The sequence below is a fragment of the Myxocyprinus asiaticus genome, chromosome 11 (genome assembly GCF_019703515.2).
Source record: "Myxocyprinus asiaticus isolate MX2 ecotype Aquarium Trade chromosome 11, UBuf_Myxa_2, whole genome shotgun sequence".
Taxonomy (NCBI): Eukaryota; Metazoa; Chordata; class Actinopteri; order Cypriniformes; family Catostomidae; genus Myxocyprinus; species Myxocyprinus asiaticus.
The window spans coordinates 19,495,277-19,518,573 of record NC_059354.1 but is presented as its reverse complement, the minus strand read 5'-3'; the positions used below and the strand labels follow the sequence as shown (position 1 = coordinate 19,518,573).

Sequence of the window (23,297 nt, the reverse complement as noted above, 5' to 3'; positions counted from 1 at the left end):
CTGTGGGAGCCCCGGTAATTGCAGTGTTGATCTTTTTACCTTCTATTCTGTTTCTCCTGTAGCTTCACATTTTTTGCCCACTCATGTATGCTGTAAAACTGGTGACTGGATAACTTTCTAATTCAGTCCATCATTTCTCTTTGTTCTCCAGAAAATTTGAGCAAATTTGAATAATATGGCAAATAAGCTGAAATAAATTATAACAAACACCAACAATATAGAAAAGAGTTTTTCTTCTTTGTATGATTTTCTTATTCTGATTATTGATGTTCTTGATTGGAAAACACTTTCTGAGTAGAGAGGGATTAAACAGTCTGGGTACATATTTTGTACATTTCTTCCATCATTTTTGTGACAAATTGCTTTCTGTGTCCTCACTGCCTGCACTGAATCAGCCGTGAATACTTTCTTGGAGAAGTTCTGAAACCTAGCAGACCATGACTAATTCAAATGTCCCTTGTGGGGCCATCCAGACAAGGACAAGAGCTATTACCATGTACAATACCATTTCGCGAAGGAAAAGTGCACGCTACTCTCAACACACCTCTCTATCGTGGGAAATTCCAAGACAACATTATCTTTTGCCTTGGGGCTCTTCTGGTAATCAGTACAATCAATGAACGAAACTCATATGAGTCATTACATCACAAGGCAGAAATTATTTAATGATTAATCAATGTAAAATTACTGTAATGATTTTGCCTTTTTACTAAATTATGTCCTTTCATAGCAATTTAACTTATGATCAGGAGGGTTATTTGGCTGTGAGTGAATGCTGTTACTTAATTACTTTAATGTTTAGGATTAAACGGATCATAGCAAAATGGGGTTCCTCGGTTAACACTTGGACACAATTAAAATCAGCATGTGCTAAATTCTTGACCACAGATCTATTGGCAAGGCTCCACTCCAGAAGGAAGCAGAATTTTGTTTTCCTGAAGGTTGTGACATCTTCCTTGAGTAGAAATATGTCCATTGTAATGTTTTTAACTTGTCATGAACTAGCAATAAAAGCTGAGCTTTGCTGGTTGCCAAATTGAAGACAGAGATGGTTATCAAGTCATTTTGAGTCAGAGTGGGCCATTCGCCCTCATTCAAGTCTGCAGTTTTAAACCATAGCAACTCCATCCAGTGACTTCACTGTGACTAAAGCCTCTCTCTGCCATACTGAAGTAAAGCTCTGTGATTTGCTTTATTGATACCACTATGCACACACTCTTCTTTGAAGTCCTAAAATGAAGAATTACAAAGGTGCATATGGAATTCAAACATTACAAAAGCTGTGGGAAGGTTTCAGCTTTAATGGGCTTTTGGCTCTTTACTCCGCATGTAAGCTGTGGTTGAATATTGCATTTGTCATAAGTTTGTTGTAAATACAGTAAACATAATTGCCTTTCCAGGTAACACAAACACTAAGAAAAGAGACTAGGAATTAAGTCTAGATATTACTGTGTAAGTATAAATTGTACAGAAATTATTAAGTTAATTTTAAAATATCAAGGCACCTCTCTCTCTCTCTCTCTCTCTCTCTCTCTCTCTAGACAGACAGACAGACAGATTAGATAGATAGATCTACACTATATTTATGTGTGTATAGTTTATTATTATTATTATTATTATTATTATTCATATCATGAATGCACATTGCACATACCCTTTCACCTTATCAGATTACTTCCATTCTACCTAGCCATGATATTCACTCTGTCTAAGAACCCAACACATCTCAGTAAGGGGTACTGTCCAAACTTCCCTCTTTATCTGCTCAAAATCTGGATTTCTCTAATGAGGCACTTGTCCTGCATGACAGTCTGCTGTGTGTGAGAGTGTGCTGACGTAGAGGTGGGCTGGCAGAGAGTAAAGTGGAGTAGTCTAAGTGCCATCAAAAATCAGAAGTCTTGAAGACGGCAGATTGCTCAGTCTGAGTGCTGATGTATACATGTGTGTCCTGTGTCGGATGAGTGCTCAGCGGATCTTGCCAGCGTCACTGCAGATGTTCATTCATTCCTCTTCAAACTGAAAGCACCATCAAAAGAGTTGTAAAGTGTTCCGAGCAGCGTCTGAAGCACCTGACTGAAACTATAGGTTTCATGAATGAGGGATCACACATCGCTCTGCAGTGTCTGTGCGCACACTGGACGGATCTTCTCTTAAAGCGGAAGAGTTGTGATAGAGTTTTGCAGAAGAGCAGCAGCACTATGGATTACTTTTTATTTCGACTCTTCTGTTCTTTGGCTTTGTCGCCGCTTCTAGTTCAAAGGTAAGAACTTGCTGAGTTGTTATGTCTGTTATGTTTATTGTGAAAATGTGCAACTTTTCACCACGTTGCATGAATTTGCGTGCAATGCGCACTATATAAAATTCAGAATTGCATGTAGGCTAGTCCTTGTGTGATATGGCATTCTGCTTTTATGCATTCTGACTAAGTTGTTTTTAAAACGCACTTTAGAAACAGTTCTTGGTATTGTTTTTGACATTTTTGGAAAAAGTGGTGCAAAGTGAAGTTATGATGTTCTCAGAAAATGTTTCAATAATTTATACTGCTCCTAAAGTACTTAGAAGTGAGATGGACTACTTTATTCGGTTCTAATAGATTTTAATATTATCATATGGAATGATGGCTTCATTAAAGGTATTATTGAGCACTCTGTTATAGTTTGGATGCATTTTCCTTTAGTTTGTAGCCTACTATTAATTACTGTAAAAAGTGGTAACCTATTAAGGAGCTATTTCTACGTGATCTAATCCTTAAAATGAGTTTTGTTTGTGTAGTTTATGTACTGAGGTTGGTTCAGAGATGTTAACTAATATGTTTGACTGGAATAAAACCAATCAATTTAGATGTTACTGCATGAAGCACATTTTTAGTTTAACATTTTTCAGTGTATATTGTAGCTTGTACTTTTAGTTTGTAGTTTACTTTAACCAACCATATAGTTTCACTATAGCTGTTATGGAAAACGTTTCTTTTGCCATTTGTCAAGTAAACTAATTGAATCTAATAATAATAATAATAATAATAATAATAATAATAATAATAATAATAATAATAAATCTTTACTGCAAAGATTTTTGATGCTCTATATTATCTATTTCCAGCACATGGTGTATTTTGTATTGGCCATTAACTCCTGAGTGCTTCCTATGTCATTCTAATGTATGTCACAGCAGTTTTGCCTGACCCAGTAATGAGAAATCTTTTTGTAAAATGATATAAAGTCTTGTTATGTTAATGCACTCATACAATACAATATTAGAAGAACATATAATCAAACACATAGTCTGTATAATTTAGAACCTTCTTCAACATATTTGCAGATGAATTTGGGTTGGACATTGATAAGGTTCTGTTTTCTCTTCTAGGGCAGATTCAAATGAGATCCTGGGACTAAAGATCCCCTTTGACCCTATTCTCAACGCCAACACAGTGTGCTTGACTCTGCCCGGCCTGACAAAGAAACAGCTGGACGTGTGTATGAGACATCCAGATGTGACAGCCTCTGCCATACAGGGCATCCAGATCGCCATTCATGAGTGCCAGCATCAGTTCAGAGGACATCGTTGGAACTGCTCCAGCCTGGAGACCAGGAACAAGATCCCATACGAGAGTGTTGTCTTCAGCAGGGGTAAGAAGAAGAAAACAAATCAACCTAATCTAGGTTTAACGAGAAGTAACCAAATTGACTTTGGGTGTGTTACCATTTTGGGAGATGTGAAGGTGTTTTTTGAAAAATGTTTGTGGCCCATACTTTTCTTGGGTTCATGGTGCAGAAGCAGTAAAATTGGTTTTCAAATTAACTACGTAATTGCTAAATTGGCTTGATTGGTAGCATGTAAGGCAGACACTGAAATTGGTAAATAATTCAAGTTTGTGTAAAGCAAACACAAATACATGTTTGATTGCAGGAAAGATCTATCAGCCATTGACATATCTCTTAAAGGCAAAATGAAAGTATCCTGCATGAGGGATTCCCTAAGCTAATGTTTTTTACTCTGTGCAAGTGCTGTGAATTTGCTTTCAGCATTTTCCCAACCCTCAGTGGCAAAACCATAAACCTGTTTCGTTAGTTTCTGTAACCCAAAGTGACAGTTTCCTTCAATCTTTAATTCATTTTCCCACTTCCTCCACCATCAGCGCAGCCGGGCATGCCTCCACTTTAAATTATTTGTTAGATTGATTTGTTCCAGGTCTTTCATTGGCTTGGAAGAAAATCTAAAACAGCATTTCCATGTCCGTGTCTTCTGGGTGTGCCTAAGTGCTGTTTGCCCCCCATAGAATCATGAGAGGATAGCACGAAAAAAAAAATCAGCTGGGTTGTGTTTGTGCGCTTATGTGTGTTTCTGCATGAAAGTCCTCTCTGCTTGAGTGTGTGTGTCAAGTGTGTGTGTGTCATTGTGGGTGGGTGGGTTAATAGGTGTGAGTTCCTGTGTGTTTTGAAACGATCAATTGAAAATCATTCAGCTATCTCAGATCTTTTGCTTCAAGCCCCAAGGCCAACTCTACCATCAGCAAGCATTTTTGTGAAATGCAACGAACTCCAGACACTGACTGGTTCACACCTGATTTAGGTCTTATGGGTTTATTAGTCATTTGTAAAAGCTAAAACTGGACAAAACAGGACACAGAGGTGAGGCGAAGCTGCATTTACAGACCTAATAAGACAAGTCCCAGTCCACAATAAACGCACTTTTTAAGTGTAAGACAAGGGGTCATGGCCAGTTTAAAACTTGTTCAAACTTGGAACTTTGTGTTTCACTTGAAGTATCAGGTACAATTAACCAAAGGTCTTCAGTGATCACAAGCATTCATAAGAATGCAGACAGTCAATGATGCAGAAGTCACAGGATTTCATTGTTTTATTGTTTTGTATTTTATTATTATTATTTTATGTTTTCATACATCTTTTTCATTTTCAGCCTGATAAACTTTCAGGCTTTGGGATTTTTTAACTGGCAAAATAGGAATTTTATATGTATACTTTGCAAGATTTTTTTCATGCTGAAGTAATGCCCTTTGATTCTAGTGGGCACAAGGAACTATAAGCTATTTAGCCTTTAGTGGGCTCTTTCATGTTGCTAAGCATGGCCTTCTTTAATCCACATCTGTCCCTAAAAGTGATTCAGGGGAGCCGGCTTTTATGAGACCTCAGTTTATTATTATTTGAGGCCATTAGCTCTCAACAACGCTGGCTATAGCACATGCAGGCACCTCTGGTAAACGTCTTTACCCTGGAAACCCTGGAAAGTAAAAAAAAAAAAACACCCCACAGCAATTAAATATTCTTATAGAACAACATAACTCACTACTGTTAGTCTACATGTGGCTCTCATGTGTTCAAATCTATTTGCCAAAGAATTTCTTAAATTTTGTTGGAAAGCCTTAAAGTTTGACTTTGCCACACTTCACTTCCAATAAAGAGTGCGGTGGATGAGAGCTGAAATCAAGATGAGTGGAGCTGAGCAGCGTATGATTAGCGCAGATCAAACAGCTGCTAACGGTAGCCAGGTTAATGGCACCCACGTTTTAGAGCTCAGCGCAGAGCCTGTTTACAGATGGGCATGTCTGTGCTTAACCACGTTAGCCAGAGCTCTCCACACCTTCCCTATTGTTCCTGCATGTACATGCTTTTCTTGCTAAAAACTAGCATAGCTGGTCACCAGCATACTGTATGTTATGTTTTGAATGCTGGTCCACAACATGCAATGTTGGTGTGCTGGTGTTCAAACAAGTTTTTTTTACTAGCTTAACCAGCAAGACTTCATCTGCTAAACAGCATTACCAGAACAACACTGTACAACAATGTAGCTCACTGCTTAACCACCACTGTACAATGCATCGTTGGAGAAACTGACTAGCTAGTCACAACTGTTTCCCAAAACCATAGTAATGAGGTCGCAAATCAGCACATCTGTTGTTCGAACCACTTTGGTTCAACAATGTCATTAATGACATTTCTTAGGGGGTGGAGTAATAACTTCTGCAGAGATTAAATGGATGTCAAAGTCTTGACTATGTAATGGAATAAGATTTACAGTAGAATGTACTGCCCAGTAGGGTGCAATAGTGCTAGAGGCACCCCTTAGGGAAAAGGTGCCCTTTTCTGGTATTAAAGTGAATGACCATTGAATATTGATGGAGTAACACAATTAGCGTAAAAAAACAAAACAAAAAAAAAAAAAATTAGTTTTGATTAAAAATAATTTAAGTAAAAAAGCGGTGAGCGTGACCGATTTATTGTTGTGCACCTGTTGCTTATTTTGCTCAAGATTAATATCTATTTAAGTCCACTTGTCGTCCACATGACGTGGACACCACAATTTTCAAAGACTGAACTGCAAATACTTTTGGAGGAAGTAGAAAATCATAAACAATAGTTATCCTCAAAATTTAAAAATACTGTCACAAATGCTGGCAAGAAAAAAGTCTTAGTAGATATCGCTCAAAAAATGAAAACTAACAAAAATTTTATGCTTGTAACCACAGGTGGAGAGCTATAGCTCCAAACTAACAACTTTGCAAAAGCCTACTGTTTATAAATATTAAATTGAACTTTGGTTTCGAGAAACACCAAATTGGTGAACTTGTAGTTAACGATGGAACATGCACATATTTGGCTAACAATGATTTTGGGAAACGCAACCCTGGTTGATCAAGTTTTCATGGCTATGCTGGTTCACCAGCTAGACCAGCACCAAACCAGAATAAACCAGCTTAGACCAAGGGAACTGCTTTCTGGTTAAGCTGGTCTTTTCAGCAGGGTTGGGTAGATGCCTAAGCTCTGCTTAGTGTTCAGATTTGTTTTTTGTTTTTTTGTGCCCGTGAGGTCTCTCTATCTCTGCATGTTATGTTGAGTAATATATTCAACCTGGTCTCATAGAATGATCGTTACTCTATATACATTTTTGCAAACTGACATCTGTGCCACTTTCTACATTTCGCTGCAGTTTTCTGGTGAAATGAACAGTTGAGGTGCTGTGTGGTTTAATCATTGTCACACAAATCATGAGTACAATTGCTGATTTTGATTTGGTAAAAACATATTTTTCACTCAATTACTAACCCCCCGCTATGTTATGGTATTAAAACTCTTTTTCTTTAACACATGATTTGAAAAACGAAACATTTTAACACTTGTATTACAGACCCACCTACATATACACACTTATTCCTATGTCTTTAGCTTGCTTTGTAGCTCACCTGATAGATCGTTGGACTTTGAGCTTGACGGCTGCAGTTCAAGTTCAGCCAAAGACGCACGAAAGTGAAAGTGGCATAGAAGCGACACAAAATTATGTGGTTACTTCAGTTAATCTTTTATTTCGAATTTACATTTTAAAGCACTGTCGGTTAGGGTTAGGTGTTGGTTAAAGCTAGGTGTGTAATCCAGAGATGCTAGCAGTTAACAAGCTAGCTTTGAAAGCATAGAGTCCGCCCTCGCTTCAGAGGTGTCTCCAAAGCCACGCGTCCTCTATCACACATGAACACACACACACACAGAGCAGAGTCTAAGCACCAGGAGGAGAGACATGTTGGAGCTAAATACTTCATTACATTAACAAAATATACTAAAAACAAATCAAACCATGTAATTACCTGTCCAAAAGAAAAACAGCAACCATTTTTCAGACCCTTTGAGTCCTGCAGATGCCTCCAGCATAAAAAAGCAATGTCAATGTTAATTCTGCTTTTAGCACGCTCTTGATCCAGACGTTTTTTTGTTGTAGAAGTTTCTAACACGGTCTTTCTTTTCTTGTTTCCTTTTACTGGTGGTTCAGGAGGAACATAAGGTAGCTGTGGTTCGCCTTCCATTCTCGTGATCACTCTGCACAGTGTCAGGGAACCCGCGCTGATGACGTGTGATTGTCTGCGCGAACAAGTTGCGTGGCAGTATGCAAATATAGATTGACAGACAGGAAGGACATCCTATCATTACATTCGGACCGAATGCAGTGACTGGTCGATCATTTTTTAGTCCTGTCCCTTCCAAAGAAGATATATATATATATATATATATATATATATATATATATATATATATATATATATATATATTTACATTTAGACCACTTAAATTATTGATTGCTATCAGGATGTGAAGAGACTTTCAACCAGTATAACAAAACAAAATTCTGGAAAAGATTGCACACCCTAGCTTTAAGGATGTCTATTTTATTAAACTCTCATTTATCTTTTCGGACACTATTGCTTAGGTTTAGGGCAAAGTTTTAGGTTAGGGAGGTATGTTTTACTTATTAAAATCTCCTTCTAAAATTCACCTTAAAAACTTTGTCTGAATACAACCTCATTTCGCTCGATTATGCGCCCCCTGCTGGACATTTCACTTGAAAACTGCAGCCAAACGTGTAACAAAGCATGTAATTTCAGTTTTGCAAAAACGTTGCAATGCTCATGTAAATTTCATGAGACCAGGCTCAATATACTGGTTCTGCTGTCAATGCCATATGAACATTAGGGCACTTGGTTTCTCTTGTGCTGAGTATGATAGCGATCTCCTGCACAAAGCAGAGAGAGAACAAATCGGGGGCAAAGTGGCAGTGGATAGACAAGATTTATGAATAATACCTTGTATTGTCTCATTGGCAGGTTTTAGAGAAAGCGCATTTGCTTACGCCATCGCGGCGGCTGGTGTGGTGCATGCCGTGTCCAACGCCTGTGCTATGGGCAAACTGAAGGCCTGTGGCTGTGATGAGAAACGGCGAGGGGATGAGGAGGCATTCAGGGTGAAACTTAACCGTCTGCAGCTGGAGGCCATCAACCGGGGAAAAGGGATGGTCCATGGGGTGATGGAACACTTCCCCGCCGATGCTCTCGGCCCCCAGGACTCCTGGGAATGGGGCGGCTGCAGTCCCAATGTGGAGTTTGGGGAACGCTTCTCCAAGGAGTTCCTGGACTCCCGCGAGATGTACAGGGACATTCACTCCAGGATGAGACTTCATAACAACAAAATTGGCAGGCAGGTGAGAGACGGCGTTATGTCCGCTGTGTGATGTGAAGTGGGTGGGTGACACTAAGCCCGAGTGAATCAGCAGAGTGTTGGATTACATTTCCAGAGAGTGCAGAGCAGATCAGCTTACTCTCTCTTTTGAGGTGTGTTAAAAAGTGCCATTCAAAGATGAGCGCTTCTTTTTCACCAAGATACTATAACCATGTCATATGTACTAAAGAAGACAATAGCAGATGAGTTCCTCCTTTTGATGTACCTAGAAGCAACAGATTTTCTCTGAGCGGTGGCTAAACTTAAAGGGATGCTTCATGTTGCAGCTGCACTCTTGAAAGCTTCGTCCCTGAAAGTTTTGCCAAGCTTAACATTTTTGTTTGTACGTTTGCTGTGTTTGCGTGATTGTCGGTTTTTAAAAAGAGAGGCCCTGGCATCATGAGAGGTTTATTGAACTTCTTGCCCAAGCTCCTGCCTGCGCAGAAACGCATGTGTTGGTGTCCCATCTATGCTCAATTACATGCTCTCATGAATCTTTTCTGTTCTCCAGGCAACAGCATCTACCCCCTGAACCACCTACCAACAGAAAAACACTTAAATGAGCAATAACTCAGCTCGAGCAAATGCAAACATGTGCTTCTTTGAAACATGTTATCTTTGGATTTGGGAATGTTTAAAAAGCATTTAAGCTTTATCAAAATATGCCTTCCCTGGTGTTGTCTTTGATCAGTGAGTCCCTCCTGATGGCATTGTGTAATGGAAGGGATGGAAGGGGTGCTGTTTCTTTGCCTTTGTTTGACTAATTGGATAATGAGTGGAAGATTAGTGAAACTGTAGAGTAGTTAAGGAAAATGCATTGAGACGAATATTGGGACATGTTAGAGGTGAAATACTGAATAACTTTTCTGAGTCATTACTTGTTGCTTGTCTTTCATAAAGAATAAAACTTTACACCAGTGTTGTGCAAAATGAAATTTACACATTACTCCATATATGTATAGTAACTTGATATGAGTACTAGCCAATAGTGTGGATGCAGCTACTCACATGAGAATAATAGTAAAGTCAATATAACTATAAATTAACACAAATGGAACAAAAAATGTTAAACAAATCAAAGCTATCTCTCACTCACAGATGAGTTAGGGGCCGAACGTGTTTTTTGCCTGCGTCTGCTCTGTTTTTCCATTGTTTTCCTATGCACACGCTGGACAAATGTCCATACCATTCTTTTTCCCTTCTGCTGTAGTGTGCTGAGGGGCCATCGTGCCTTTTATGTTTACTGTTACAATACTGTAACGAATGTTGCCTACGATGCTTACATAAAATTCAGCCTTTTGCAACATGGTGACCAATACACTGCAGCATCAGGATATAAGCTCCTGGTGAAAGTAAATTAAATAAGACAGAAATATATTACTGTTGTTTACAACAAATCCTCAAAGTAATAATAATACTGTATCAAATTACAATGTCAAATTTGACAACAATAAATAATTGTTGGGTTGTAATAATAATAAATAAAAACGGACTTCCAAAATGTTAGCGAGTGTAGTAGGTTTTGCACACCATGTTCATAAAAAAAAAAAAAAAAAAAAAAAAAACATGTTTTGTAAAAATATATGTAGTTAAATATGTTTTTTTTTATCACTCTATTGTGGAAAACTGGAAAACATGCATTAATTATCTTTAACTAGATTTGTATGTTTCAGTAAACATTTTCAATGTACTTGGCTGCAACGGCTGATAGGATGAATTTAAAATTATGATTTAAAATCAGTTTTATGTTATTTTTTAAGCAAAATTTTCAAAATGGGGCCCCGGGTTTGTCGGTTGCTTGGGATCTCAGAAATCGTAAACCCACCCCTGCCACCAGGAATGCTTTAAACAGTACAGAAGGAGTTATCATGTTTATTGCACACTTTTTGGCTGCATTTGCTTCATTCTTTGGTCAAAGTCACCCATTTCAAAAGCATTTTTGTATACAATTAAATTTTATAAGAAATTCATACAAAGGCACAATTTATATTTGTCTACAAAACTAATTTCAAATAGTAAAGCGTAAGTCTTTAAGATCACGAGTAACATACAGTACAGTGCAAAAGTTTTAGGTACTTGAGATGTTTCATAAAAACATTTGTTTGTTAAGATGGTTAGTTATATCTTCAGCTTTAGTGTGTCAGTAGGAAATATACATTTTAGACTCCCAAACATTCCTTTAGCAAACAGAATAGAATAGAACAATAGGAAGCCCTGCAACAGATGGCAATGCCCCCACAGAGCCCCCCACTGAACAATGAGACAGTCTGCAATTACATGAAGAGACAGAAGCCATTGAGACAGCCTAAATAGATAGAAGAACAGTGGCAAATTCTCCAAGAAGCTTGGAACATCCTATCTGCTAACAAACAAGAAAAACTGTCCAGGTATACCTAGGAGAATTGGTGCTGTGTTGAAAACAAAGGTGATCACACCAAATTTTGATTTAGCTTTTTTTCATTTTTACTGGACTTTGTATGTCATTTATTGATCAATTAAGACTATTTAGGGCATTATTTTTGAAGACATCCTCACTATGCAAAATTTTTCACAAGTGCCTAAAACTTTTGCACAGTACTGTATATTCAGTCAGATTTGTCCAAAATTTTGACTGGTACTACGTGTATACATTCATATCTTTGTTTATGATGACACCATCAGTTGTGATATAACTATAACCCTCCTCTGCTTCTCTAATTGTACAAATTTCTCTTACTCTTATGTACTATTCTTACTCCTTTTGCTATCCTTATGTACTACTTCTGTTCTTACCCCTACTATTGTCAGCCTGATCTCACATAAAAATTGGCAAGTGTGTACTGATTTTACTTTAGCCGAAATCAGTATACGTTTACCGAATTTGAAAACACTGCCTCCAGAGGCTAAAGCGGTAAGTGTTTCAGAGCATATAAACAAGTGTGACATCCATTTATCCATATCCAGGAGAGGCCGCCAGAAGCCAGTTGTAAAAAGAATTGTTTTCAACTGAACAGGGTGTAAAACAGTGAAGAGAAATGCTTATTTTATGTAATCTACCCCCAACCAAAACCCAAATCTAACCTTAACCATTAGTAGAGACAAAATGCAGTGTTAGGGATAAAAATGCAACCTCCTTATCACACTCGTGATTGTTTGTACAAATGTGATTACTTCCTCGTTTGCATGGGGACTGAACTGTGGTCTCTCATGCAACTGATGCAATGTGCTACCAGTCGTACCACGAGGGAAAATAATTGTGATTGAGTCACTCCAAATATGTCAGATGGGAGATAGAGTATTTCAGTGAGTCAGCATACTGCTGCCGATCCTAGGGTTCCGGAACTTTCGGAAACAGCATGCCGACTTCCCGTGTGATCATGCTGACTACTGTTTAAGAACTTCACTATGGCATATGGCACCAATCTGAACCCTTTGACCTTTTTTAAAAATATTTCTGCTCCTCACATGATCACAGCTCAACAGCTGTGTGTTCTAGAACAGGGTGGTAAGATATCATTGTGGATTTATCTGTTGTCACTCTTTATCAGGATGGTACAGAGCTAAAGTGTAAATGACTATGATAAGCTCAGATGGCCCATCAATGGCTGGTTCACATAAGCAGAGTTGCATTTTGTTCATTGTTTGCTGCTTCCTCTTCTCCAATTTGTCTCTGTATTGGTCCATTGGTTTATTTTTGGTTCTCTTGATTATTCAGACATAATAAACTTTGTCAGTCCCAAAGTAGCATATGATGTTTGCCATCTAAAGTGCTCCTTATAATTCTCATGTTCAACTATCTATCTTTTGCTTGCTCTACACTGTAAAATGTGGTAACCCACAATAGTTAACATATGGAGCTATTTTGACCTGATCTAACCATTAAAGTAATTTTGTTTGGTGGAACTTAATGTATTCAGGTTGATTCATTCATGTTAAATAATATTTTTGACTTTAATCAAACCAGTTAATTTAGATGTTACCACATGAAAGACATTGTAACATTTTTTCAGGGTACACTGTGAAATGTTCTGTTAGATAACCTAAAGTGCTTCATGTGGTAACATCTAAATTAACTGGTCCAAAATTAAGTCCAAAATATAATTACTCCTAGCTAAATCAACCTGACTACAGTAGGTTACACCAATGAAAATAATGTTTTATAGGTTAGATCAAGTAGGAATAGGTTTACCACATTTTTTAGTGGAGCATAAAACTCTAGCACACTGAAAGCCGCTTTGATATTGTTCTGGAGACTGTAAATTTGGTATATTTCTTTATTCTTTGTTGTTGATCGAAACTGTCACAGTTTCAGGGGTTTTTTTTTTTCTTTCTTAGAATTATTATTACAGTTTTAAATATAATTGGCAAAAGCCACACATTCGTGGACTTTGAGAGACAACACTTCAAAGGATCTGTATTGTTATCAGTGTTTAAACAGATTAATTGTTATTTATATTGGATGATCAATAAAAAATGTTGGAAGTTCAATTAGGAGGTGTGGTGTTTGATCAAGCTGCCAGTGAGGGTGTGATGGTAGAGAGAAGTCATTGTTCAGGAATATTTCTTCTGCTTCTGCCAATAAGCCTATTTGGTATCTGAACCTGATTTTCAGAAGAACATTTTTTTTAAAATAAACTTTGCAGCTACCGAAATATGTTAGTGTTGGCATGTTTTTTCAAGTTCGTTTCAGTGAGATATGAATGACAATGGCATATTATTCATATTCCATCTTTAATTAAACTCACTGTCTTGTTAAAAGAAATGTGATCTTAAAAAAAATTATGCATTTATGTGTTCTTTACTTACCTTATTGTTTTGGGTCCCTTTTATAGGCAGCTAAGTGATGCAACCGTGATCTGACTATACATGGCCAAAATTTCATTTGCAAGACCAAAGACAGCTCTTACAGTGCAGGTTTGAGGATGAGACCCAATACTAGCTCACCTCCCTGCCTCAATCCCTGGGAGGAATGTAGTGACTTTATTGCGATGTACATGTCGCCTCATGCCCACCCTCTGGTTCTCACGACGTTCAGTCTTGTTAAAAGCTCTAATTAGTGGCTGCTGGCTATTTGGAAACAGATGTTTAAAGCCAGCAAAAGATTTTAGACATCAAACAGAGCGGGAAGTAGAAAGACATTCGCCCTTCCTTCCCCAAATACAAGTTTTAAACGGTCTGTCACTGGCGAGGGCAACACTGAAAAAAAAAAAAAAAAGGAATTTGCATTAAGAGAATCGATTTAATTGTATTGTTAAGTATTCGCCATCCTATCCACTGCTGCTGGGCACATCATGCGGACAGGCAGGGCATAAAGATCAGGGCATGTTTTTATGTTTGCAGTAGTTGCCGATTACATGGCAACGTCTAGTAGGGTTGTAAATTATTTTTTGCATGTTTTCATTGGAGCTCCTTCTACTCAATGAAGACTGGTTGGAAAGCCAGGCAAGGTTTCTACTTTTAGAACAAGGCAAGCAAAGGGCAAGGGAAAGTACAGAAGCACAGTGTTTAACCTTAAAATATTAGTAACATTAATTCCTCTTCTATTTTATATATATAGATATAAATTTGTTATAAACATATTCAATTGGAAACAGATTACACTCTGATCACACACCTATCAAACTTTAATGAAGGCGTGTGTTGGGACATTGAGGTTTTGATGGAACGCCTCCTCTGTAACATCAAAGGAACAGAGCATTTCTCATTCAGCAATTCATCAAGAGCTATTAGATGGAGGATCATGTTGTCAGCCACCCTGTCATCATTCTGTCCAGACCTTATGTGGACTCTCCACTTATACCATAACAATGTATTTCAGTCTAACTACTGAAAATTAAAGCGTTCCACAAATTATCATCAACCGGGAACATTGTCCTGGGCCCTTTGATGAGGGGGGTCCACTAAGAGCCTATGGTGTAACCAACTCATTGTGTATAGGGGAAGAGGGAGCTATACCATAAAAATGACGTCCCGGGCCCTGTGAATTTTAGTGCCGACTCTAAAGTTGTGTGATTCTAAAGAAAAGAAAAAAAATAGTTGTTTTCACTTTCTTTCATCAAAATGGTCTTTCTTAACTTTCTGTACCTCAGCATCAGAGTTGAGGAAAAGTAATATTAACTAGTGATATCAAAGCCTAACATGTTTCACCAAATGAAATCCCAATGTATAAAGTAAGGTCCCTACCTAGATAATTATTAGTCCCTACCTACCACTGAATAATCTGTTTCACTGCAAATGCAGTTTAATTTGGTCTCTATTAGTATTCTTGAGTAAATTTAATTTTTGTTTCAGAAAAGAGGAAGTGATAACAGTATTGATGGCTCAGTTGTATCAATCATTGATTGATTCCAAATTATTAGATGTAAAGGTAGATGTAAAGGTAAAGTTACAGTTTAGTTAAATATTAGTTTTGCTTTGTTGATGTAGTGGAGGAAAAAGCATTCAGCAGTAAGTATCTTAATAAAGGGGCTGTACATCTACAACTGTGCTGCTGTATTCTGCCTGTGGTCCAAATGTGCTACCAATGTGTTTTGCTTGATCTCAGTCTGGTGCCAGATTATGGGAAAGTCTGTCTCACTTTTCTTCAATTAAAGTGGCCCAGATGTGCCTATCAATTTGCCAGATGTGCCTCTCAATTTGCTCTCCACCAATGAAATTACAGCACAGCCTTCAAAACATTTCCCTCTGGTTAAACAGAATTAATATAATGCCAATATTAGTTATATATGTGCATTACAAGTCTTGTTTTATGTAACTGAGTAGATGGGCAATGTTTAAACTAAAAGGATTTTAATAGGAGTCCTAATATCAATATATCATATATATATATATATATATATATATATATATATATATATATATATATATATTTCACTAGTTCGCTGGTTCATATAATCTCGGAGCATGATATGGTAAACAGGTTTGGCGTGCTGTCCATAACTGTGGTGCTCAAGTACGAGACTGGGCTGGAGCCATGCGTTCCCCGTTATGTGGTTATGAAGATATGTTATACAAGGTTTAGAATCGAGGTGGCAAAAGGGAGGACGAGGGATGCCGAAAGCATGTCGCTTGAGCGAGGTAAGTGACTGCTGATATACCCATGAAATGTAATTGACAGGATTAGATGAACAAGTTCCTCCCGAACTTCATATATATATATAAATACTAATTACATCACACACCCACACACACACACACACACACACACATACACACACACACACACATATATATATATTATAAATATCATGTTTTCATCATTGATCATTGCTGTCATTCCCAAGTACTCGAAGTGCCCATCCCTATTCAGTTAAGGGTTGAAATATGATTTCATGTTGTTGACTTCACACTCTAAACTAATGTTCCTCAGTTACTACATTTATTAGCTTTTATTCCTACAGAAACTGTAGGATACATTGAATGAAACTATGGTGCTGATAAACGCCTATTGTTTTATTGAGTCTCATCCTGTGCAAGCAGGACAGTAGAGACAGTTGACAGGCTTCACTTTTAAAGATGTTAATCTGTTCATGGCAGACACAGGAATGATTTCTGCTTCCTGCACATCACCCCAAGCTCTTTGGGCAAGACAGCCTGCCAGGATTGAGTTAGACAGAGCACACTCGATAGATTATCCTGTTGTCACTAACGCTGGGCGGCAGCTTCCAAGAGAGCATTTCCTGTCTCTTCCTCATTTCCTCCACTGCCGCGCACCCACTCCTGCCCTTAGCTACTACCAAGTCCAGGTAGAGGAGGAAGGAGAACAATCATGCCCTGCAATCTTTCATCTCATCACTGTAGCTCCCTCAGCATGGGCCATCCATGCCAAGAGCAGGCAGGTCCACTTCCTAACTGCTGGAGGGGAGAGATTTAAATACCCATCAGGTCCTCAAAGTGAAAGGATTTGAATATCCTTATTTGTCTGTACCCACATCACATCAGCACTTGGGGGTCAGAACTGATTCGGCCTAATCACCCCTCACACAGTTTATCTGATCAAACTGATATGCTGTTTAAAATTGTTAAAAACTCACTATGACTTATTCTAATTATTTAATTATGACTTAATTTCTTTTTTTTTTTTTTTTTTTTTTAATTGGTCTTAAATCCTTGTTTGAATTTGAATTAAGTATTAAAAAGTCATGAATTTCACTCCCTTAAACATGCAGATATACCCTGCTAGATCGGGTCAATCCTTGTGAATTGTAGCGTCATACAGACAGAGTTAAATCAAGCTGACAGTCTTGTGTTTATGTTTGCAAAACCAGTGAAGATTTTGTAGTACCTGATTTGCCATTGTGAGCGTAATGTTATGATTGATATTTGTTATCTTTGGCCTAGGTTAGGGTGTGATATCTGTTTCATTTCTGTCTCTCTTCACTTTGAGCCCATTCATATAACAGAGACCTCCTGCATTTGCATGAGCACCTAGGTGGGTAGGAGCTTGAAATAGAAACTACCAGCATGCACACTATAGTCTGTACAATTCATGATCTTCATGGATGGTAGATGTCTGATTTTGACAACTGCTGAAAGTGATCTCCTTCTTGAGGTGAACAGCAACTGTTGTCCGTAAATCATCAGAACATTCTGTTTCAGCAGACTGCAGCCCCTGATAATTTAAAAGTAGTTTTGACTTATTTCAGAGAATGAAAAAAAAAAAAAAAGAAAGAAAAACAATGTTATGGATCCTCTCCCATGATGCCACTGCACAGGAGGGGGAAAACAGAAAGAAGAAGAAGAAAAAAAAAATAAAAAGCATGAGGCAAGCCATGAATGAGTGACATGCAATAGCACAGTTTCATCTTGTTTAGCAAGGACTGCTTTTACAGTGAAACCTAATCCAATGAGTTTTGACAGGCAAAACTTGACTTATCTCTCAAGATGTTCATACTGTGTTTTGTCCTGCAGTGAGCGTGAGGAAGCCAGAGAGAGTGTGAAATGTGGGACTGCTAAGCTTTAATGTTTGTGCTTGTGTTGTTGATATGGGTGGGTGCTGGAGCATCTGTCAGTAGTGAGGGTGGCCCCTCTTCCTCTCGGTAATTGGATCTAAAAGTTTATAACCGGGGCTGACAGATGAGTGCATTGTTGAGAGAATGGGAGGTCTGAGCTTGTGAGCAGGGCATCCTCATCTGCAACTAAACTCTGACAAGCTCTACACAATCTTGTCAAAGGCTCACATAACACAAAATGTTGTTTCAGGTAAAACACTACATGGTCATAAGTATGTGACTCCCCATTCTAATATACAGGTTTGGCTAAGCGTCCTAATTCCAGTGAAGTCTAATTTGAATGCTACGTCATACATTGATATCCTAAAGAATTGTGTACTTTCAGCATTGTGGCAATAGTTTGGGGTGAGATCTTTTCTTTCCCAGCATTGCAATGCCCCTGTGCACAAAGCAAGGTCTGTAAAGAAATGGTGTCTTGAGTCTGGTGTGGATGAACTTGACTTGTCTGCTCAAAGCCCAGACCTGAATCCCACTGAACACCTTTGGAATGAATTGGATCCCAACTGCAGGTCAGGGTCCGTCACCCAACATCAGTGCTTGACCCCATTGGTGCTTGTGTGTCTGAATGGGTGTGAAGCCCTACAGTCTTTTCCAACATGTAGTGTAAAGCATTGATTGAAGAGTGGAAACTGTTAGGGAGGACCATCCCCTATTAATACTCATCATTTTGAAATTAAATATTCAACAAGCACATATTGTTTGTGTATCCACATACTCTTGGCCATGTAATGTACTTTCATTAGTAATACTAGTAAATATATTAGTCTACTAGTATTAGTACATTTGCAGTCATAGTTTATACCTTTTATCACAAATTAATGATTTATCTAATATGAACAATCTCAGCTGATTGTTCATAAAAAAAATAAAAATAAAAAAAATAAAAATAAAAACATTGGTTTTGCTACATTTATGCCTTTCATCCACACTGGAACATGTTTTTCTCCACCGAGACACTCTACATTACTGCATCCTTTGGAAAATCCTTAGGAAACAATTTATATATATATATATATATATATATATATATATATATATATATATATATATATATATATATATTTATTTATTTTTTATTTTTTTACGAAAATGGATTAGTGTGGACTTGGCCTTGATGTTGAAATGGGCCAAGCTACATGACTTCTGAAAAGAAGTTTAGGTTCTGGGCATCACACACAAAATGACTGGAGATCACATACTACACGACTGTCAAGTCGATCAGATTGCTTAATTGCCATTGTTGTTCTTGCTACTCTGGGCTTGATTTTCATGACCCTACTAAGCACATCACTACGTGCAACGTCTGCGCGCTGTGTCTTAGCAACTTTCCTGAGAGCACAAAGTCTAGCGCAATTTTTGTGCCAGCACAAAGCGTAAGTGGCTGTGGGTAGGAGTGCTTGTGCTATCTTGGGTGTATGTGTGGAAACTGTGGGTGTATGTGTGTTAATGAAGTGGCGCAAAGCACAATTTGCTATTTTCATGAGAAATAGGTCATTGTGCTAAGTGTTCTGAGAACCAGACACAGAATTCTCTGTGCAAAGCCTAAACTGAGTTTCTGCATTTCCAGTTTGGAGATTCCACTAGCAGGTGGTGATAAAATTAATGTCCAAAATCTAAAATTACAGTGGAACATCAAATTACGTCCCTGATAATCACTGTTAAGACTTGCCATGATTTGTGTGTCAGTAGATCAATATGATTAATTATACTTACTTTCTCTATAAGTTAGCAAAGCTTACTTCCAATTAGTTCTGAAGAGCAGCACTTTTTCCATGTGAATATAGGGAGTGTATCACTGTCATAGACATATTAGTGACATTCAACATAGTTAAAACACACAAAAAACATAGTCTTCTAATGCATTGCTTACAGCCCATTTACACTACCAACATCTTATGAATGTGCTGTCTTCATTTATATCGCTGGTGCTTCACAGGGAATGGAATATAAAATAAGATGCATATGGTGCAACAAAAGGAGAACCTCAGAATTAAATTGCACTTGACCTGGCCCATTAAAACTTTGCGCGCACAATTTCACCAACCCACTTGTGCCTAGACTTTAGCACATGCTTGCACAAAAATATAAAAACTTCATGGCCATGTCCACTGACACAGACTGACACTGTCCACTGACACTGACTGTGCAAATTATGTATTGCATAGCGCTGCGATTAAGATGTATGTAGCGCTCTTTAAATAGGGCCCCCTGTGTTATGAAAGACATGGGCCAAGCACATTTGGGTGCTATCTTGGGTGGTGCAGCCAATATGACCTCGCAACCCCAGTGTGGTGGTCATATGGCCTCTAGAGACTGCAATGCGAGTTGAAGGTGAGTGAATTGTTAGCTAGTTAGTACTTGTTCAGCATCTCGTTTCTTGAGCATCGTGGCCCGCATGTTCGATTTCTATTGGCTGGTCACCATATGACTTCAGATTTGAGTCATGGAACATCAAACACTACTAGATTTACTCCATGGTCAGCTCTAAAATATCAAGCATGTTTGATATCATCCAACTAGATGGAATCTTTACCCATCATATGCTATGCATTTTTCTTTGAAATCTCTTAACTCCGACTGGCCAACCCACAACATCTTGGCACTACTGCAAATAGGGCTTAAATCAGTGTTATAGTGCAATCATAGAGTTGCAAGGCAGAGGTTGCCAGGTATTGCCCAGATGTGCTGCAGTTTCCTTAAATTAACAGTTTGCTCCTCTGTTTTGCTTGTGTGCAGGTTGTGGTGGACCACATGAGGAGGAAATGCAAATGCCACGGGACATCGGGAAGTTGTCAGCTCAAAACCTGCTGGCAGGTGACTCCAGAGTTCAGAACGGTGGGCTCATTGCTGAAGGAGCACTTCAATATCGCCACATTAATCAAAGCGCACAACAGAAACACAGGTCAGATGGAGCATGCCCACCCCACACATCGACGAAGAGCCAACGCAAACGATCTGATCTACTTTGAAAAGTCGCCGGATTTCTGTGAGCGGGACCCAAGGTCGGACTCTGCGGGGACGCAGGGGCGGATCTGTAACAAGACCAGTCAGGGCATGGATAACTGTGAGAGCCTGTGCTGTGGGCGGGGCCACAACATCTTACAGCAGACTCGCAGCGAACGCTGCAATTGCAAGTTCCATTGGTGCTGTTATGTCGTGTGCGAGGAGTGCCGGATAACAGAATGGGTCAGCGTCTGCAAATGAAATAAGCAATAATCTATTAACTGTGTAAATGCGAACGTTAAACTTAGGGAAAGACTGATAAACCCCTCCCTTTTGCAATGAACTGCCATTTCCATGATAAGAATGGAAAGCACATATGTGGACTAAAATTAATTCAGTGCTAGATAAGTGTGCTCGTCCTTGCACACTGCATGGGTCCAAGCACAATATTTCAGACTAATTTTGGACTTGCACTGCATATAATTACAGAAAGTATTTTTAATTTAAATAAATTAAAGAATAGGAATATATTGTGGAGTATACTGCCAACCGAGCACTCACTGATACAGTGTTTTGTTTGTTTTATTTTGGTTTTCAAAGAAATCAGTGGCTCGTAATCCTGTATGATATCACCAAGCAGCTGCATGGAATTCCGGTACTTAAAGAAGAGGAATTATGTTTCATATACCTTTGCACAGAGCCATTTTTCAGAAGAGTTTACCAAACAAACTCTGAGTTAATGAACGGTATCATATACCAATGAATATTGAATCAAAAAGGCCAGCATGTCTGTTTATATTTCCAGTGATTGTATATATATATAACCACTTTAATGCTGGTAAAAGTGCTGACTGGTCTTTAAAGGCTTGTTTGCCCTGTCAAGTTACACTTTTTAAGCAGAGCACAGTAAAATGAATGGATTTCAGTCATGTGCAAGCTGTGGATCAGTCCTTGTGGAATTGTCTGGTGACCAGGACATCACTTTTACATGGATATGGACATTTACATTGGACAAAGGCATTAAAACACATCATAAAACTGAACCTATAGAAGAAGCTGGACTAAACCTCTACAGATACTTGTGTGCATGAGGTTTCCCTGCAAACTGATGGCTGTGCCTCTGTTCACTTAAACAGGAATAAATTCACCAGAGCTTTTATTGTCACTAGGTATTTAGACAAATTTATAATCACATCCTGATCACCACACCCATAATGTGGTAGCAATAGGTCCCCTAAATACACCAAGCTTTTTAGTAAATCTCGACTTCGGCCAGCTCATCCTACATGTCCAACTATAGGAGACACCGCTAACTGTTCTACATGACAATTCAAAATTGAAGCGTCACTTCTAAGTTATAGCATCTTTTCAGATTGCTCATATCCTTACATAATAAGTAACTGAACTCTGTTCCATCATTAATTGGTAAGATATTTAATAGTAGTAAAATATCAGTAGATATTTTATGAAAAGAATTTTTCATGGCCAGTGTAAAAAACGTATATACAGTACGTTTCAAGGTGTCTGCTTTTCTAAGGAGACCATTCACATGAGCAAAACGTTATATAGATAATTCTTCTGTTTTGCCTCACTTGTGTAGATAATATTTCTGAAAAAATTACACATCATTTTGACCAATAAAAACCATATACAGTAAGCTTTTGAACACTTCTTTAGTGTTTGATGTAATCAGCATTCACCTGTCAATAGATTTTAAAGGGAAGTCCAAACAATTTTTCATACAGTTATTTTAGTCCTATAATGAAAGAAGAATATATCCTTCGTTTTCTGTTTTAATGTGACAAGTTTCTATTCTGTTCTTTCTGTTTTCTTGTTGTATTTATTTATTTGTGTCATTTTCTCACAATGTTCAAATATATGACAATATATAAAAAATGCATTTGTAAAAGAATACTGAGTCAATTCAATTTAGAGTTGTCATTTAATATTTTTTTTTGTTTGTTTGTTTGTTTGTTTTTCAGAGTTCCTGTTGTTGTTTGTTTTAGAGACAAAATTTTCATTCAATTTGATTGTTTGCACATTTAGAACTATATCCTGGAGAAATTACTGAAATGAAATATTGTGCGGGGCGAACGCGATAATATGCATTTTTTATTGTATAGATTTTTTTTTAAGTTTGAACATATAAGTTATTTTATTTTGTGGGTAAATTAATATTTGTAAAACAATAAAGACCTTCATTATAATTGGCTGAAGAGTTATGCTGACATACCAATTCACCCTCTTTGCGTGTGCAGAAAGTAAACCACACTTCACATTACACAGCACTGAAATGTACAGTAATAATAATAATAATAATAATAATAATAATATGTTTTATTTATATAGTGCCTTTCCAAGAGCTCAA

At 37.9% G+C, this 23,297-nt stretch overlaps 2 protein-coding genes across 2 annotated transcripts in view; one reads left to right on the top strand and one right to left on the bottom strand.

Moving 5' to 3' along the window:
* fev (FEV transcription factor, ETS family member) overlaps positions 1-23,297 on the bottom strand; it is a 312,131-nt gene that overhangs the window by 128,149 nt on the left and 160,685 nt on the right. The gene's annotated exons all lie outside the window — the stretch shown is intronic.
* wnt10a (wingless-type MMTV integration site family, member 10a) lies at positions 1,920-21,957 on the top strand. Its single transcript, XM_051710039.1, has 4 exons — positions 1,920-2,260; positions 3,364-3,626; positions 8,606-8,979; positions 20,723-21,957. The coding sequence occupies exons 1-4, from the start codon at positions 2,091-2,093 to the stop codon at positions 21,188-21,190; spliced, it is 1,275 nt and encodes a 424-aa protein (XP_051565999.1). The 5' UTR covers positions 1,920-2,090; the 3' UTR covers positions 21,191-21,957.

Excerpts from the sequence above, each read along its gene's own strand:
- wnt10a (XM_051710039.1), top strand. The coding sequence starts at position 2,091 with ATGAATGAGGGATCACACATCGCTCTGCAGTGTCTGTGCGCACACTGG. Across the intron at positions 2,261-3,363 it reads TCGCCGCTTCTAGTTCAAAG|GGCAGATTCAAATGAGATCC; the intron begins GTAAGAACTTGC and ends TTTCTCTTCTAG. Across the intron at positions 3,627-8,605 it reads GAGTGTTGTCTTCAGCAGGG|GTTTTAGAGAAAGCGCATTT; the intron begins GTAAGAAGAAGA and ends TCTCATTGGCAG.